Raw genomic sequence first — 18,308 nt, 5'->3', positions numbered from 1 at the left:
TGCTAAGTGCATCCCAGATTGAAAATCTAAATGAAATAACTACCAGGGGAAGCATGGGGGAAGTTTATGTTGGAAAAGCAGGAGGGAGACACATACACATATATAATACATAGACGATTTATCTGCAAATTTAGAAAGCCTTTTTCTGTCATTTTTTTCTATCTTGCTAATTCCTCATTATTTCATTATGAGCATTGCAAATATGGAAGGCTGCAGAGGTGCCAGGCTCCATCATGGTGTCCAAAAATTGGCTTTGTACATATGCTAAATTAGAGATTGGCTGGCAGAAGCAGTTTGCAGATCTGAGATTGGCAGGGATTCCTCATGAAAGAAGACAGGGCAGCGAGCCCATGGGATTCACTCTGCAGCCAACAGCAATGCAACATGCTCTACCTAACATGCCAAAACCTGTTTTAAAATAAATTCTGAATCTTCTTCAAGCATCAGTTCTGACCTAACTCGCATGCCCCACAAAAACCTAGGCACCTTGTCCTGTTTATGTTGAATCTTGCATGGGACAGAGCTTCAAGACTTTCCCCAGAAAGACCCAGGTCATATCAGTCACCTTCTTTAGTGGCTGGACCACCTCGGCATCAAAGGAAGCAGGTAGAAACCTTACAGATGAGAACCTTTCTGTTTTTGTCTTCCTTGGACAAAGCATGTTTCCGTGATGGTTGTGATTAGAAGAACAATTAATGCAGTGAGGAAACATATCAGGCAGCCAGAGCAGATAAGTCTTTGCCAAAAGGATCTACCATCTGGGTCTTTTTTCTCAGTGAGTTGACCAGAAAATGCCCTTATCATTTATGAGAAGATAGCTGATGCTTTTTTTTCTCCTCCCAAGAGATCTAATTTCTTTTATAAGCAGTTATATTTGGTGCATAAGAACAGTGTTGTTAATATTGCTGTCATTGTTGACTTTAGGATCCTGTTTAAGTCAAGCTCTAGAAAAGGAAACGAGGAAAGTTCTTTTCCAGCTCAAAGGACTTTTGACTCAAATGATCACACAGATGCATCTCTGAGCCCATAAAGTGGGATATTCTCTCCATTTGCTTTACTTTTCCTGTAAGAGGATGGTGAAGAGTTAAGAACTGAAAGAGATGACCTGAGTCTCTCACAGCCCTTGGCGGACTCACCTGAGTGTGCAAGCTCCATGAACACAGAGGGCATGTGTGCCGGCAGCTCACTTGCAGTAAATGTTACCAACTACTGTTGGTGAACTCTTTGAATGGCGCCACAGACACGATAAGGCTGGGCGTGGAGGCATGTATCTGTTATTGAACTACAGGGTAAACAGGCTGGGTTCAATGCCACATGCTTGTCAACCCAGCAGCACAGGGAAGCACAAGTAGGAGGATAGAAGCCCCAACTGCACTGGAGAAAAGGAGTAGAGAATGCCAACCTTGTAAACTTAAGCCCCTGAGTTCAATCTCTAGTAGAAGGGGGAGGGGGCAGGAGAGGAAAAGAGAGGAGGAGGAGAAGGAGGAGGGGGAGGAGGAATAGAAGGGGGACGGGGAAGGAGGCAGCAGTGGCAGCTTTGTGTCCCATACATATATACCATGTTTATTATAGTGCTTGCTTGGTCATCAGAAGACTGGTTCTAGTATTGGGACATCAGAAGTTCTAGTACTATGTCCCCAGCATATTGAGTAACTTTCAGGCTTTTTGTTTTTGCCAGTCCTAAGCTTGAACTCAGGGCCTGGACACTGTCCTTGGACACTTTTTGCTCAAGGTTAGTCCTCTGTCACTTGAGCCATAGCACCATTTCTGGCTTTTTCTGTGTATGTGGTACCAAGGATTTGAACCCAAGGAATTTTCAGCCATTTTAAATTGACATTTTTTTTTTCTAAAAGGACTAGACAATCATGGATCTTCTTAATCTTACCTGATTTTATGGTTAGCCAACCATTTAAAATCCATTCTCTGAAATGATGAAAGATAGCTACTAGTATTAAATGAGAGAAGCAATACTACTAGAATTACTCTAAATCTGTGCCCTGAACACAATAGTTTTGAAGTATCTTCTTCCCCTTCCCCTTTGGAGATTCTCTTCTAATATTGATGAGCAGAAAAATGGAAAATAATCAATGCAGAATAAGGCGGCCATGAGAGCGCCATGATACGTGATGTTAAGAGCCAGCCAAGAGCAAAAGGATGGACTTGGAACCACCGAGCAGTTGCTGCTGGGCCAAGAATGTTGCAGAGAAGTTGTAGATTGTTCTGAATTGGTGTCTCCCCTAAACATACTGCCAGAGATTTCAAAAGAGAGGGCAGGAGGGGAGTGAGATGGAGAAAAGGGCGACTTGCCTTTATCATCCTATTGCTTCCTATTAGCTGCTTTCGGGAACTGCCAGCTTCAGTATGAAGTATGCTTCTGGGGTAGTTAAATGGTGACCATCCAAAAGGCATGTCCTTCTTCCAGAGAGTCTGTCAGTCAATGGGATCTAACTGGAATAAGGGCCTCTGAAAATGGAGTTAAGGACCCACATGTGAAAACTCCTGGCTTAGCCAGGTGGAACCCGAGTCTAATACCAAAAATAGCCTCATGGGAGACAGGCAGAGAAGCCATGAAAGCAAAGCACAGGGCATAGGCTGGAGTCATGGGTCCAGCAAGGTTGTCATAGCAGCTGACAGTGGCCAGACAGATCCCCAAGGATGGGAAATAGCTCCGCTGAGACCTTGGCTTCCAGAACTATGAGAAAGTAAAATGCTGCTGTTTTAAGTGGCCAAAGTTTTTTATGCCAGCCTTAGGATATCATTCACTGAACCATCTGTGATCTCTTTTGTTGACATTGTAGTTGGATCTCTTCTCCCACACACACAATTTCTCTTTCTCTCCCCTCCCTCTCCTCTCTCTCACTTTCTCTCCCCCGTCTCTCCCTTCCTCCCTCTCTCCTTTTTCTCTCCCTCCCTTCCTGCCTCCTTTTCTTCCTTCCCTTCCTCCTTCCCTCTCTCTTTTCCCTCTCTCCCTCTCCCATGTTTATCCTAGGGCCTGAACACAAGGCCTGTGTGCTGTCCCTTAGCTTTTTCACTCAAGGCTGTCACTCCACCACTTGAGCTACAACTCTACTTCCATCTTTGCTGGTCAATTGGAAGTAAGAATGTCATAGACTTCCCTGCCTGCCCAGCTTCAAAGTGCTGTGATCAGGTCTTAGCCTAAGTAGTTAGGATTATAGGTATGAGCTCTATCTCTTTTGAAGTAAGCTTTTTAACTTTTGCTTCTGTTCACATAACACATGTTTTTTGAATCAATTAATGTTCTGAAGGTTGTTTTTTTAGACCCCACTATCAAAGAGATCTTCATTTTCAAATTCCCCAAAGTTCTTGTGATAGTTTCGTTTCTGTATCTGATCCACTTTCTTAATTCTCTTCATCATTTTAAGGTATTTCAGTTTCACTGAGCAGTAATATCAACAAAGCCCTACTGTTTTATTACACATTTATTAAATAGTCAACTATGTGGTCCTTTGGCCAGAATTTGTTGGCCTATTCTCAGAACTCTGTTTCACTACATCTTTTGAGAAATGTTTTCCAACATAGCTTTCATTTTAATTGTAGAATATGATGTGCACCAATTTACTAACTCACAATTGAGGATGAACAGCTTACAGTGTTAGCAGCAATATTGAGCTTATTTCTTTCCAAGTGGGTGTTTTTTTTTTCTTTCAAAATCAGCACATTGTGTTCTTGTTTGTTTTTTACAATCCAAATTTCAGCATCTGAGCAACTTTGCTTTGCTGGTTGACTTCCATTAGAAAAGCAATTGCCTTGTGCAGCCTTTGCTTTTTGACTCTTCCTGGAAGGTTTGCCTTTCCATGGTGTAGAGCTTCCAGGCCGAGCCACTTTTTTTCTCTTCTGCTGTTCAACTCCCATGCTAACAACAGGTGGGACTGGGATATATGGACTGTACAGGTAGACCTCATGCTCTGCTCAAACTCAGAATCACCATGAGCAGTCAGTGTGTGCTATCTATACTACACACCCATCACCTTGCACGGCCTACACTGGGAGCCTGAGACATGAATTCTTCTCACTTTTAATGCCAACTGGTGCTCAGCTAGGAGCTTGGAGAGGCACAGGGCAGTGTGTTGTTGATTGAGGACTTGAACTGAGTTTACTGAATCAGGATGGAGCTGCCATGTGTCTGGCACAGGACATTGATGAGTTGCATTCCGAAGCCCTTGGTGTTGGGCCCACGTGGCCCGCGGCACTGGGGAGTGGGGGTGACTTGCGCCTCCACCTTCAGGCCGACCCTTTCTCTGGCTCGCCCAGCCTGCCCTCACCTCTGGGCTCCCCTCACTTCAGTCCCTGCCAGGAGAGCTGACGCCTGGATGTCAACGTCACTCAGTCGGTTTGAGACTCAAGGCCATCCAAAGTGCCTGACATTTTATTTATAACCCCACCCGTCTTCTTTGTTTACTTGTTTATTATTGTGCCAGCTGGGCCTAGCCCGGGGACCGCCCCGCACCCGCGAGCTCTGCGCCCAAACCAGGCTGTCCAGGCCGCCAGCCTCCTCTGGGTTCTGACCTTTTTACTTTTTCCTCCCTTCCCGTTTACTTTTCCTTTCCTACATTTTTGTTTTAAAGCCTCACTCACTTTAAAAGTAGCCCATAGGAACTATGACCTGGTTTTATATGCCTCCTGTCAATATTTCCTTGCCTTCTACTTCTGCCATGACATAATTCGTTTCACTGCTTGATGTCTTTATTCCTGGTTCTAATGGGTGAAGGAATTGGCATTTAGGACTCGGATTGCCATACCCAGTACAGCTTACCTAGACATGTGTATGCTTCTGCCTGTAAATTCTATAGGCGCTCAGTTACAGAAACAAGACCCCCTGTGCCAGCACCTTAGAGAAGCCTTGTTGAAGGAGCTGGCACATAGACAGGAGTCTCTGACTCGCAGATGGTCTCTCATTCAAAACCCACCTTTGCCAGCCTAGAAGTGTGTGGTCCAATGTGCTTCTCCCACCCATCCATCCACCCAATAATTGGCTAGGAAACATGTCCTCCAAAGTAAGGGAGAGTTTTGATTTCTTTTTTCTTTTTTTCTTTTTCTTTTGTCAGTCATGGGGCTCGAACTCTGGACCTGGGTATTGTCCCTGAGCTCTTCAGCTCAAAGCCATCATTCTACCCCTCCCTTGAGCCACAGCGCCACTTCTGATTTTCTAGTGCTTAATTGGAGATAAGAGTCTCACTGACTTTAGTGCCCGGGCTGGCTTTGAACCTCCATCCTCAGTTCTCAACCTCCATCCTCAGTTCTCAGCCTCCTGAGTAGCTAGGAGTACAGGCCTGAGCCACACACACACACACACACACACACACACACATATATTAATTGATATCATTGGGAAGAGAGAAGACGGATGAGGGAGAGTACTGGAGAGGACGAATGTGACCAAATCCATATTGTACACACCTGTAGCTATGCCACAAGTTCACCTTCGATAATTGATGCTAATAAACAATGTAAAATAAAAATAAAGCAGAGAATGTTTTTAACTGGTTCCTGACACCCAGATGAAGAGGACAGTTGGGATGTTTCCAGCAATGCATCCCACATTGGCCTGAGAACTAGAGTGGAGGCATGTGATCCCTGCTCTAACCCTGCTCCCTCCGCACAGGGGACAGTGTTATCTGATACATGTCTGGAACCAAGGCAAACCTGCCTCATTAAGTTATGAACCCATCACTCTTGATTTACCATTTAAAAGAATGAAGGACCTGGACCTTGCCCTGCCCGGGTGTGCGCTGCACCTGCAGCAAATGGTGGGGTTTTCCTCCTCCTCATGAAGAAAGGTAGGTGCAAAGTCGCTTGATGACACTGTTCCCTTTTGCTTGTTTACTTTGATTCTCCCACGCAGACTGCGACCCAGCAGGAGGGCTTTTAAACCAAAACAGTTAATTACCTTCTCTAACCCAGAGAAGTTGTGAAACATAAATACAGCCAGAGAGAGAAAGGGCAGCTTTGCTCCAGGCTGTACTTTGTACCAGTTGGGGAAGGGAGCCACCTTCTTGTCCTGTGTGGTAGAGTCAGGGGATGAGCAATTAGCAGGTGTGTACGGGGGGCAGCCGGGCACTTGCCCAGTGTCCACTCCATCTCCTGGTCAGTGCACTGGGGCCTGTGAATCGCCATTCAAAATCTCCATTCAAAAACCCGTTTGGTCCAAAGACAAAGCCTAATGTGTGTGAGAGACCAGAAGCCTTCTCGCCTGGGCCTGAGGAGGGCATTTCTCCTCTGAGGAGGATGAAGACTCCCCAAAGGAGCCCTGGAGGTGCTTGTTGGCTGAGAGTTTATGTCCTACCACTGCCATCATGTCCACCTAGTGAAACAGAGCCTTAGCCTTTCCATGGCTAAATCATGGCTGGCCACTGCCCCTTTGGACTCGCTTTTGTCTTTCTGTTCATCTTCTGGCTTTAGCAAGAACTCCTCTTCCCTGGCTTTATATATACTGACCCTCTACTTTTTTTTTTTTTAATCAGTCACAGGGCTTGAACTCTGGGCTTGGGCATCATCCTTGATCTCTTCAGCTCCAAACTTTCTGGTGATTAGTTGGACTTTCTATTTTTTAATTCTTGTCTTCTCTATCTATTTTTGGCTCACTCATGCCTCTACCTTGGCCCCTGCACTTGTTGAAATCCAGCTTAGTCTTCAGAGTCCAGCTCAGCCCTAGCTTCTCCTCCCATCTCAGCCCCAAGTGCTGCCCTGGCGGCTACAACCCCATGGGGTCTTTCCCACTGACTAAGCTGTTACTTCACTTCCTGTCATCCCTGGCCACATCTGCTGATGAGATTCCTAGCGTTCAGGAGGGAATGATTTGTTTTTATCTTCCCCCAGTGTCCTCAAATGTGTCAATAACCCTTGGAATAATAGAGAGCATTTGATTAATTTTTCTCCCTGTGGCTAAAATTTTTTTTTAAAATACCAGACCAGGCTTATCAGGAAGAATCTAGAAATGATACCAGGAAGTATGGGACAACATGGGTAAACCTTGAAACATTACCCTAAATGAAAGAAGCCAGTCACAGAAGCCAATGTAGTTAATGTAAAGACCAGACATTCCAACTGCATGTTATAAGCATTCTAATCAGACATATTCCAAGCCTTCTTAGCATTTCAAATAAAAATGTGTTAAAGTAGCTTTTATTATGAACTCATGAAAACTTTGCTTCATCAAAATGTACACATAGATACTTATAACTAAATCACTGTGTGAAATTTAATCCTGTTCACATTTGGTACATTCAATATCATTGCAGATCTTTCCTTTTTTTTTAGAAAATGGGCAAACCCAAGACTCCTTTTTCACCTGTGGAAAAAAATCAGGTAGAAAGCTAATATAATCAAAGTATGTTATTTGCATATATGAAAATGTCACAATGAATCTATTATTATTATTATTACCATTATCATCATCATTATTATTATTTTGCCAGTTCCAGGACTTGAACTCAAGGTCTGAGTACTGTCCTAGGCTAGTGCTCTACCACTTGAGCCACAGCACCATTTTCAGCTTTTTTCTATGTATGTGGTACTGAAGAATTGAAACTGGGTCTTTGTGCATGCTAAGCAAGCACTCTGCCACTAGGCCAGACTCCCAGCCTGAACCCATTTTTTTTTGTACAATCATTTAATAGCCACTAAAAGTCAATACTATCACCCTGCCTAACAAAACACAGTACCAGTTTCCAAGAATCAGTGAGAATTCATGTTTCTTCAGTATAATCTCTATGATTATTATAAAACTTTTGAGTGGGTAATAACTATTCTGGGGCATGACCTTAGGGCCTGGGCACTGTACCTGAGCCAGAAGTAGAGCTGTGCTCAAGTAGCGGAAAGATAACCTTGTACTTCTGGCATTTTGGTGGTTAATTAGCTATAATAGTCTCACAGACTTTCCTGCCCACGCTGGCTTTAAGTTGTGATCCTCAGATCTCAGCCTCCTGAGAAGCTAGAATTACATGTGTCAGCCATTGGCATGGAGTACAATGACAAACCTTATACATTTATACAAATATGATATAATTTACTAGTAATTCCCTATATTGTGCCCTGGGAAGATGTTTTTCCTAATTAATTTCTTTAAGTAGTTGTACACAAGGGTTTCACTTCAGCCTGTTAAAACTGAGTACAATGCCTCTAGGAAGTTGTTTTTTAGTATAAATGCATAAAAAGAAATCATAGCCAGGTGCTGGTGGCTTAGACCTGTCACCCTCACCCTCAGGAAGCTAAGATCTGAGGCTTGTGGCTTGAAACCCAGTTGGTCAGGGACGTTTATGAGACTTATTAACCACCAATAAAGGCAAAAGTGAATCAAGTGGTCAGAGAGCTAGCTTTGAGGGAGAAAGCTCAGGAAGTCAGAAGGCTAAGTGTTTAAGCCCCAGAACGGACACAAACAAAACAGCAACAACAAAACATGGAAAAGGAAAAGGACATATTATATGATGAAGGTTGCTGATGGGCGCTGATGGCTCAGGAGACCGAGCTCGGAAACCACCAGAAAACAAACTGGGAACTGCACGGTGGCTCCAAGTGGTGGCGTGCAAAAGGGTCGTTCCAGAGCCCAGGCCCTGAGTTCGCGCCTCCCGACCCGCAAAAAATGAAATAAAAGAGGACGTCTTTATAGAACAGGTCGTTCAGAGCTATTTTTACTTTTAAACCAAATTCAACCTTGAAATCTGCAACACCAGTTTTAGAAAAAGGGGCCTCAGCTCACAACTCGTGCTGCCCCCCCCCCCCGCCTGTGACCTCCCTTCACCCACGAGACGATGTCGGTGCCGGGGGTCTCCGTGGAGTCCGGAAACTCTTCCGTCCCGTCCCCCGCGCGTCCCCCGCGCCGTGGCGGGGCTCGCCGGGGCCGCGGTGTGTACGCGCAGCGGCGCCCCCGCCCCCGAGCCCCGGGGAGGGGCCCCCGCAGGGCGCGCAGAGCCCGGAAATCCGCGCCGTGGGGTCCCCGGTCCCTGGAAGACCTAATGAACTAGTGATACCGGCCGTACTTCCTCAGCCCCCTTCCCCCCCAGCCCGTCCGTCCGTCCGTCCGTCCGTCCGCAGTCCGCTTTGCTTCTGGGAGGGGAGACCCCCGGCCCTCCCTCTCCCAGCCGCTCCCTCCCGCAGGTCACCCAGGGACCTGGCTGCCAGAGCGACCTGGAGGATGGGCAGCGCCAGGAGAAAAAGAAGGGGCGTGGGGAAGGGGCGGACGGGGACGAGAGGAGTGGGAGAGAGAGACGGGCGGGGCCGGCCGGCCGGCGGGGAGAGGACGGGAGGCGACGTCTTTGTTTTCACCGCTGGGTGAACGCCCAGCACTAAACTTCACCCGGCAGATGGTCTGGGTGTGTGTGCTAGCGCAGCGACCCATTCCACCATTAAAACACCGAACAGAAAAACTCCGCATGCCTGTTGGCTGGTGTAAACTTAGTGAAGTTGTTGGAGAGAGGCACCTTAGTTTATGTAAACTGACACACGCAACCCCTGGTACCGGGGTGTTGTGTGGCCATGCACCGAGGAAGCCGCTGTCTCTTGTTGGATGATAAAGGGGAAAGAGCTTGGTTTTCATTCAGAGCCAAAAAAAAGAGTCCAATAAAGTGCTGAGCTCATTATTAGGACATGAAAAGTCCTAATCAGTTCTAATTTTAGTTGCCTAAAATTGGATTTAGGTACTTCATTTGCAGCCAATTTCGCAAGAGCTGAATTTTCCTAAGTAAACCGGAATGTGCTGAAACCATGGCAATCTGACTTCAAAATAAAAATCACAAACAGGTTTAAAATATAAGCTTTGAGCAGACAGCCCCTTCAAATCCAAGTGAAGCAACACGGCTTAGAGTTGACTGTGTGACAGTTAACAATATAGGACGTTGATGTTGCCAGGGGTCCCCACGGCAGTGCAGAGTACCGTATGGACAGGAGGATTCCAGTAATTGGTGGTGTTTCATTCCTTTTTTTTTTTTTTTTAAAGGTTCTTACTAGGGACTTCTGCTTGCTTTGAACTCATGATCTTCCTGCCTTACTCTCCCAAGTGCTGGGATTATAAGTGTGCTCCAACACTTACATGTTCATTCTAATAATTTTGGGGGGCTTGAAAGGTAGCAGTTGGGGTAGAATTTAGGGCCACACATTTACTAGGCAAGTAGTCTGTCACTTGACCCACATTCCCAGCCCTTTTATTTATATATCTTTATTTTTTTAGCTTTAACTTCGAATAAGGTGTCTTGTTTTTGACCATCAACCTCTAACTATACCTCCCATCTGCCTGGGACCATCATACCAGTCCTTCATTTAGGATGTAAAATATCAGTGGCTCACACCTGTAATCCTAGCTACGCAGGAAGTAGAGCTTTGAGTATTGTTATTAGAAGCCTGCTCACAGAGAAAAGTCCATGAGACATTTACTCTAATTAGGAACAAAAAGCCAGAAGTGGAGCTGTGGCTCAAGTGGTAAACATTAGCTTTGAGCAAAAAGGCTCAGGGACAGTGCCTACCTAGGCCCTCTTAGTTCAAGCTCTGCCACCAAGCATGTGGGGGCAGGGGGTAAGGGTGGGGAGAGAGGAGGCTTTCTTGCTTAGGCAGTCTAGTGCTCTCCCTTTGGTTTCCCAGGTACTCCATTGAACTGAGGCAAGGCTGACCTGCAACTGAATGAAAACCTGGGAGTTTGAGTGCTTACAAACTGGAACAATCCATAGCTTGTAGTCTGCCCAGGCTTCATGAACATGACACATTTTAGGGCCTCTGAGGACAAGGATCTAAACACCTGCATTACCAAGGATTAGGAAGCATTCCTCCTACAGCTGTAGACTACCTTAGAACCACAATATCTAGCTACCTTCTGTCTTTCAGTGTTTCTGTAGTTAGTGGCTATGAGAAGAATGCATGGTGGATGAGTTCCAGAGCTATGGAATAGCTATGGAATAGTCATCCCTGATTTAGCTACTATGAGCTCTCTCTTGCTTTGTCCTGAGCAAGGCCTAATTATTGGCAGCCAAAGCAGGATTCCACAAAACTGTCCTAAACTGGTCCTATATACTTTCTGTTCCCAACTGACCTGGCAGCTCTAAGCTACTGTTTGCTCACACCATTGACTCGACTCCATTTGGAAGTCTTCTTTGCTTCCACAGAATCAGTCTACATTCATCAGGTTTAGATCTGAGTCATCTCATTGATTAGACTTAAACTCCATATTGGCATCAATAATTCTTGCCTTTGTTTTGGTTGCTAGTTTCCTACATAAGTATTGCTAGTCAAATGACTAAATATTGTCAGGATTTTGGGGGGGGGGGTTGGGCCAGAACTCAGGGCCTGGGCACTGTCCTTGGGCTTTCTCAAGGCTAGAGCTCTACCACTTGAGCCACAGCACCATTTCCAGCTTTTTCTACGTATGTGGTACCGAGGAATCAAACCTGGGTCTTTGTGCATGCTAGGCAAGCACTCTACCACTAGGCCAAACTCCCAGTCCCTGTTAGGACTTTTAAAAAATGCATTCATTGGGTGGGGAGTTTGGCCTAGTGGTAGAGTGCTTGCCTAGCATGCATGAAGACCCGGGTTCGATTCCTCGGTACCACATACATAGAAAAAAGCCGGAAGTGGTGCTGAGGCTCAAGCGGTAGAGCTCTAGCCTTGAGAAAGTCCAAGGACAGTGCTCAGGCCCTGAGCTCAAGCACAGGACTGGCCAAAAAAAAAAAAAAAATGCATTCATTGGCAGTGAGAAGCTTTAAAGTTTTCTTTGTATAAAATAGCCTTCCCAAAGGAAATGACTTTTGCTCAATGTTAATTCTGACAATGAGAGCTGTTGGCAAGATGGAATTTGTTCTTGAAATTGAAGTTGGCAAGAAGTAATGGCGCTAAACGCTTTCTGTCTCTTGATACCAACCCTCAGTCCTTAGTGTACTCCTTGCCACCCTCACCTTCATCACCGACACTGAGCCAATCACTAACAGACTTGACCTCATCCTGTACAGTTTTGGTGGGGAATAATTCAAATATTGAAGCAGATTTTCAACCTTGCAACTTTTCATAACTGGAGAAAAAGACTGTCAAATCAAAGGGAAAAATGTATTTGTCAACCACTTTCTGAAGGGATTTCATGGTGATATTAAAGCTGCCTTCCACCTGAGTAAGTGGGAGATTTTCTTGTCGAAAAGAATGTCAGAGTCCTTTGAGTACCTTCTTAATTGAATGTCAAGTTGCAACTCAGTGACAAAAGAATATGATAATAATAATAGAGTATGATACCTGGGGAAAAATAAAAACAAATCCTTATTTTTTCTCTAATGTGAATATGCTGACAGATCGAGACTGCCATTATCCAAATGTCATCCAGTTTCTTACATTTCTTAAATGAGAAAATGCAGATAAAGGACATGCATAGGCCTTAGTTAATGCCCAATCGATGAACAATTGCCTATTAATTATTCTACCTTCCCAATTGGAGAGCCCCACCAATGAACAAAGTGCCACTACTTTTAGAAACACACAGGTGTGAATACTGGTGGATCCCAGCTTTGGTACAGCCATCTTGAGTGAGGTCTAGAAATCAATCGCTCTCCTATGAGACTTATTTGATGGGCAGAAAATATGTAGAGCTAGTCATGATTCTCAGACTGAATCCCTACAGCAGTTTCATAAGGTGATTATGTTTCTGTTAACAATTCAAATAAGCTTAGGAGATATCTTTTCTTTCTACAGAATGAAGCTCGATTGAGAATAGTAAAAACACTTGAAGAGTTTGATCTGGGTCCAACTGAAAAGTGTGTGCGAGTGAACTCTGTGTCCAGTGGCCTGGCTGGAGCTGACCTGGACACTCTCCTCCAGTCCCGAGTCCTGCCTTCCAGTCTAATGCTACCCAAAGTGGAGGGTCCGGAAGAAATTCACTGGGTGAGTAGCTTTGCTTTGACACTGGGCCAGCTAAGGAATTGCAGAGAAAGGATTGAAGGGTCACTGGTGGTTTAAATGCGCACAGAGGAGAGAGAGAAAGGAAATGAGAAAACAGAGTAAACCAACTCTTTCCTCCCCCTGGATCTTGGCTTTGCCCAAGATGTTTTGAACAAAGGTGATTCTGCTTCCTGATTGACTTTGTGGTGTGATGAGAATACCTCTCAATGGTCCTCACAGAGCAGTCCTGGGACCATGGCTGGCCTGAGTGTCTCATCACTCTTCCAGGAGGTGGGCCTGAAGCCATGACGTAAATGGCGCTTGCTGAGATGTATTTGAAATCATCGCAGGCAACGAGAGGACACTGGCTGCATATTTTAAAAAATGAACTCAAAGGAAGGGAAGAAAAGGTCATTGCTTAGGGCAGCTAGAGGAATAAACAGGAAGCTTTTAACTAGTGGTTTTAATTAGCACAGATATTATTTCCTGAACAGTTCTGTAGCATGTCCTTTTTTTTTAAAATTGTTGACAGGTGTGCTTGCATTTCATGACAGACCTATCAGCCAATAAAAGCCTAAAATGTAAAGTGGATGGCATGTCAAATTACTTAAGAAAACTTTTGAAATGAGCTCAATTATAGCCATGATTGTTTTCATAGTGAAATGAGGAGGGGCTAGATTTTATTGGGGGGGTTGCTGTTATTTTGCAGGTCTCTGTTAAATGCAATAACTTTTTAATCATGCCCCCCTGGGACAGAGCCTGTGAGCTAGAGATGTTGGGTGTGTTTGTTGTGGGGACGAATGAGTCATAGGGGGCCACAGTGACAAGTAGTATTATCAGAAGGTTGTAGAAGCAGCTGCAGCTCTCTTGTTTGTACTACCTGGTGAAAGTGCTCACCTTATTATTATTTTTTTAATACATCTGTATATAGCAGATCTGTCTTGTTCAGTACAGGGCCACCTGACATGTGTTGTCTGAGCACTTGAAATGTGGCCAGTACAAATCGAGATGTGCTCACATCATAAAATACACACCTGATTTTGAAGACTTGCTACTCCCCCCGAGGGATTCTTTTTTAAAAGATGCAAAATATGCCAATAAATTTTCTGTTGATTGTATACTGAAATGATATTTTGGATTGATCAAGTTGGATAAGAGATGATAAAAATTAACGTCCCCTGTTCCATTTTACTTTGTATAGAGCCACTAGAAAAAATAAAAAAATGTACCCATAAATACCACTGGGTTTCTGTTAGCTATTTCTTCAATTCCATCCTCAGGGACTAGGATTTACTTAGTAAAGTGGAGTTTTCCTGACAAGGTTATCCTCAGACAGGAGAGACTGAGGTGATCAAGTGTGCTAATGGCCCAGGGGCTCAGACTCCATTCAGATATGTCTTAAGTTGATGGAAAAGGACTCTGAAGTCACTTCTCCCTTTGGTTTCATCATTAATACCTATTTATCACCAGCATTACCCTTAATTTAAGAGGGTGATCCCCCCCAGATTTCAGCCAAGGCCTCAGTACTCTGTTTCAAATTCTTGAATGTATGGGACATACTGAAATTTAAACAGAACTCTTCGGTAACAGAAGAAGCCTTTGGGGCTGTTTATTTTTTCCTCTCCGTTTGTATTTATGCGGAGCGTAAAAACCCAGAGCCTGATGCACAACTGAAAGATGGGCTTACTTGTTTTCTTTTGTGTGAGAATCTCTTGCTCGCCTTTTGTGGCTAGTGTGGGTTCTTGTTTGACTGGCACGGCTTATTGGACTATAACAAGCGTAACTCGGCCTCTTTTGTCGTGGGACAATTCTCCCACAAACCCCGAACAGTGAGCATTCTTCCAACACACTGCTGGGTGTGCACTGGGATTGAAAGAATTGCTGAGCCCTGCTACTTCATCTCCTCCCCAATCTCTTTGTAATTTTTCCCCCTTCTTTTCCTCCCCCTTCCCAGCCCATCCACCTCGCTGAAATGAACACTTTACCAGGCCGGAAACATTTAATCGTCTCCTTTTGAAAAAAATTAATTGAAACTTCTCCACTAGTTACCTTTTGTGTTAGTACTTAATGCAATTTTTTAAGAGAGAGGGAAGAAGGAGAAGGGGAGGAGGGGCTAGCATATTTAATTTTTTAAATGCCCCCCTATTGGCTTAAAAACAAAAGACACCAAAGATTTGGCTCCGTAAGCACAGGGAATATCTTGTAAAAAGGTTTACCTAGTTGTAAACCTTACGGTTTTTGTAGTTAAAATGATTATCACAAAAAACAGTAACACTGCAAATTTTCTTTAATGAGCAAAGAAAACCTGTGTTTGTTCATCATCAACCCCCCCACCAACCACTAATATTTCACTACCCATTCTCTAGCTTAATTGTGACATAAATTATGTTTTCTTTTCCCTCACATCGAATACCATGCATTTGGTCACATCGTGGCCTTCTCTGTGCCCGACTGTTTTGGTTGAGTTATCCCTTTCCATGGAAGTTACTGAAGGAGGTGATGGTGACCACGTCTACAAAGGGAGGGGCAGAGAGCAACTGGGAATCATTCCTCATTACTGAAAGCTGTGATTTATTTTAGCCTAATTGTAAAGTTACTGCAAATTGCTCAAAAGCTTTTTAAAGATCCCAGTGATTAGATTTTTTAGGGGGGGGTGCACAGGCGAGGAGGGGGCAGCTAAAAGGGGAAATAACACCTCTAATCCCGCTTCTGGTAAATAGGCTGCCAGCTTTTAAAATGAGTTTCCTTTCTATTAGTCAGAATATTATGCTAAGCCTTAAGCATTAGTTTTTTTATGTTGCCATAGCAGCCTTATTCCTGCAGGGTGGTGACCTGTGATGATTACAGTACAAAGCTTATAGGGTCTTGAAACCCCCTTTGAAGATGAAAAGTCTTTGATGGTTTATATTTATGCAAATCTCTTAGATATGATTTACCCAACTGAGACTGAATGGAGAGATGATTAAAATTCCCTTTTCCTTTGATATCAATTAATGGCAGAATATTCCTTAAATTTTAAATGGATATATGTTTTCATCTTTATTTACAAAAATGTCTTTATCATACCTGTATTTCTTTTTTATCTTCCCACATCTTATTAGATCTAGATAGACATAATAGATTTACAATTTAGATTGTGGGGTTTTTTCCCCCTTTTGAAAGGGGAGGTGGGGGGATCTGGGCGAGAGCTTTTGTATGTTTCCAGATGATAGATTTTTGGAATTTGGGCTACCCCACTGGCAGCACAGAGCTTAGCTGTGAACTGGTCTCATGGAAAAAATTGGCAAGCTTTGGTCTTCAAAGAATTAAACTTCCTTTTTAAAGTCTTCCTAGGTAAGCTAAAATTTTTTTGAAGAAAAACCTTGGGAACAAAGGGTAATGGTGCTATCAGGAAGACTATGGAATCCACGTAGAGGCAGCAGAACATTTCACTGACGGCAGTGCCGGCCATGAGCAGAGCACAAGGGCAGGTAGAGGAGCGGTGTTGTTTTAAGGGCCTATGATTTGCATTTAATGCAAAGAGGGCTACAGGTCTCGAGTAAATATGTTTTCAAGGGAAGCATTTAAACTTGGATTCTCTCTTTCCAGCCTAACTCCTAGGCCTCAAATTGCTCCTATGGGGGAGGGGGGAGTAGATTGCAATGCTTGGGGTTTTACATTTAGTTTGGTGGGAACTTTGTTACTTTTTTTTGTTTGTTTCTTTTTTTTTTTTTAATTCTTTTGTGTGGAGGAAGGAGGCTGGGATATTACTTCCTCAGGTCAAAGACTTAAATACTACTTCTGTGGCTACGATTCCCCCCACTAATCACCTATGACACTTTTTAGTTTTTAGACAAATTCTCATTCCACTTAAAAGGCCGAAAACTTGAACAACCAATGAATTTAATCCCCTTTGTGGAAACTGCAATGGGTTTGCTCAATTTTAAGGTAAGAAAACCATAATGTGATTACATAAATTAGTATTTGATTTCTCATTTAAAGAGAACTTTTGTTTTCAATTTTACCATCTACTTAAAAATATGTTTTTAGAAGGGTTGATAAGCAAGATTAAACCTCGATCACTATTTGCTATGTGTGTTATAATCGAAACACAAGATATCAGCATCTTAGAAAACAAAGAAACTGATTAAGGAGAAGCTTCCCAGTCCTAAATCTGGAAAACAAAATATTGACATATCCTAGTAATAATTAAGTAACCAATCACTAATCACTGTATACATATGTGCATTTTGAGTTATTACATTTATAGGGTAAATATACATAGAAAACTTATATTTTGTCACCTTTTTAAATCAACTTGGCTTCTTTGTAGCAGCGTTAGTTCTACCATCTAGCAGATAAGCTCATTGTAAGTTCATGTGCACAAATAATTTGTAGGCTTCTATTTCACTTTGCCACACTAGAACATAAAATATTTTCTGATATACATTCGGGAAGGTTAGCTGAGCCATATGTTTTCACACGGTGTGTGTGCATTAAATTACTTGCCTTACCAAATTCTTGGCTACCTTGTCTGTCCTCTTTTTATATCGTTTAGAAAAAATGCATCTCATTCCCTTTGATCTGGAAACAGTCACCTAGCACCCCTTGCAACCTCCCTTCAGAGTTTCTAGCTTCTTTCTTGCTTGCTTTCTTTTTTCCTTCCTCTTCTTCTACCCCAAAGAGCAAAAGGAAAAAAAAAATCACTAAAAATAATGGGAAAAAAAGTAATTGCCCTGCTCTGGAGAGAAAATGTGTAAGCAAATGTTTAGAAGAAACTGAGCCCTGAGAAATGGTCAGGAGATTCTGGGTGAGAGTGTTTAGGGGCTGCTTGCAGCCTTGTCTTGAGTCAACTCATTTACCATAGCCACCAACTCCAGCCTTCCCTAGAACCCTCCAAACATAATCAAAAGCACATTCTTTAGATGCAACCAGATTCATACAGTGATTTAATTTTAAGCACTGTTTTGCCATTTCATTGCATAATGTACTTAGGAGCCCTTCCAGCGCCTGAAATTAATCAGCAGTGTCCCCACCAGTTTCTCATTTCTTGCCACCCACATATATATTAGCAGGTTACATCTCCACCTTCTGAGAGCCACAGTTCTGTCTATGATGAATGTTATTAATCTCTATATTCATTTAGAAATGTCAAAGATGCTTTAATACATCTAAATGACTTGTTGCATTTTTATTTTCTCCTCTAAAGTTGTAGATTTTGTGTACATGCCTTTTAATCCTGAGACTGTTTACTTGAACCCAATGCAAATAATCCAATTAGTTTAACTTTAAAATTCTTTTCCTTCTCTCTTGTGCTTTTATGTCTATTATTGGAGAGTCTTTGGAAGCATAAAAACAAATTTGGGGAAAACAGAAATAACTTATAGTACTATCACAATGAGTGAGCTCAAAGTTTCTCGAGAAATTGGATGACTTATCATTTGAACACTAGAAGCATGTTCACTTGT

The 18,308-nt window shown here is 43.2% G+C and overlaps 1 protein-coding gene across 4 annotated transcripts in view; it reads left to right on the top strand.

Annotated features, from left to right (window-relative positions):
- Window positions 1-18,308, top strand: part of Clybl (citramalyl-CoA lyase) — a 177,643-nt gene that overhangs the window by 136,407 nt on the left and 22,928 nt on the right. For all 4 annotated transcript variants that reach the window (XM_090341927.1, XM_090341928.1, XM_090341926.1 and 1 more), the window contains exons 3-4: window positions 12,676-12,864; window positions 16,687-16,788. In XM_090341927.1, coding sequence (XP_090198053.1) covers window positions 12,676-12,864; window positions 16,687-16,788 — 291 coding nt within the window. The remainder of the gene's footprint in view (window positions 1-12,675; window positions 12,865-16,686; window positions 16,789-18,308) is intronic.

This window comes from Megascapheus bottae, chromosome 11 (genome assembly GCF_031878675.1).
Source record: "Megascapheus bottae isolate mThoBot1 chromosome 11, mThoBot2.hap1, whole genome shotgun sequence".
Lineage (NCBI taxonomy): Eukaryota > Metazoa > Chordata > Mammalia > Rodentia > Geomyidae > Megascapheus > Megascapheus bottae.
Note: the sequence above shows the minus strand (reverse complement) of the source record. Positions and strands in the feature narration are given on the sequence as shown.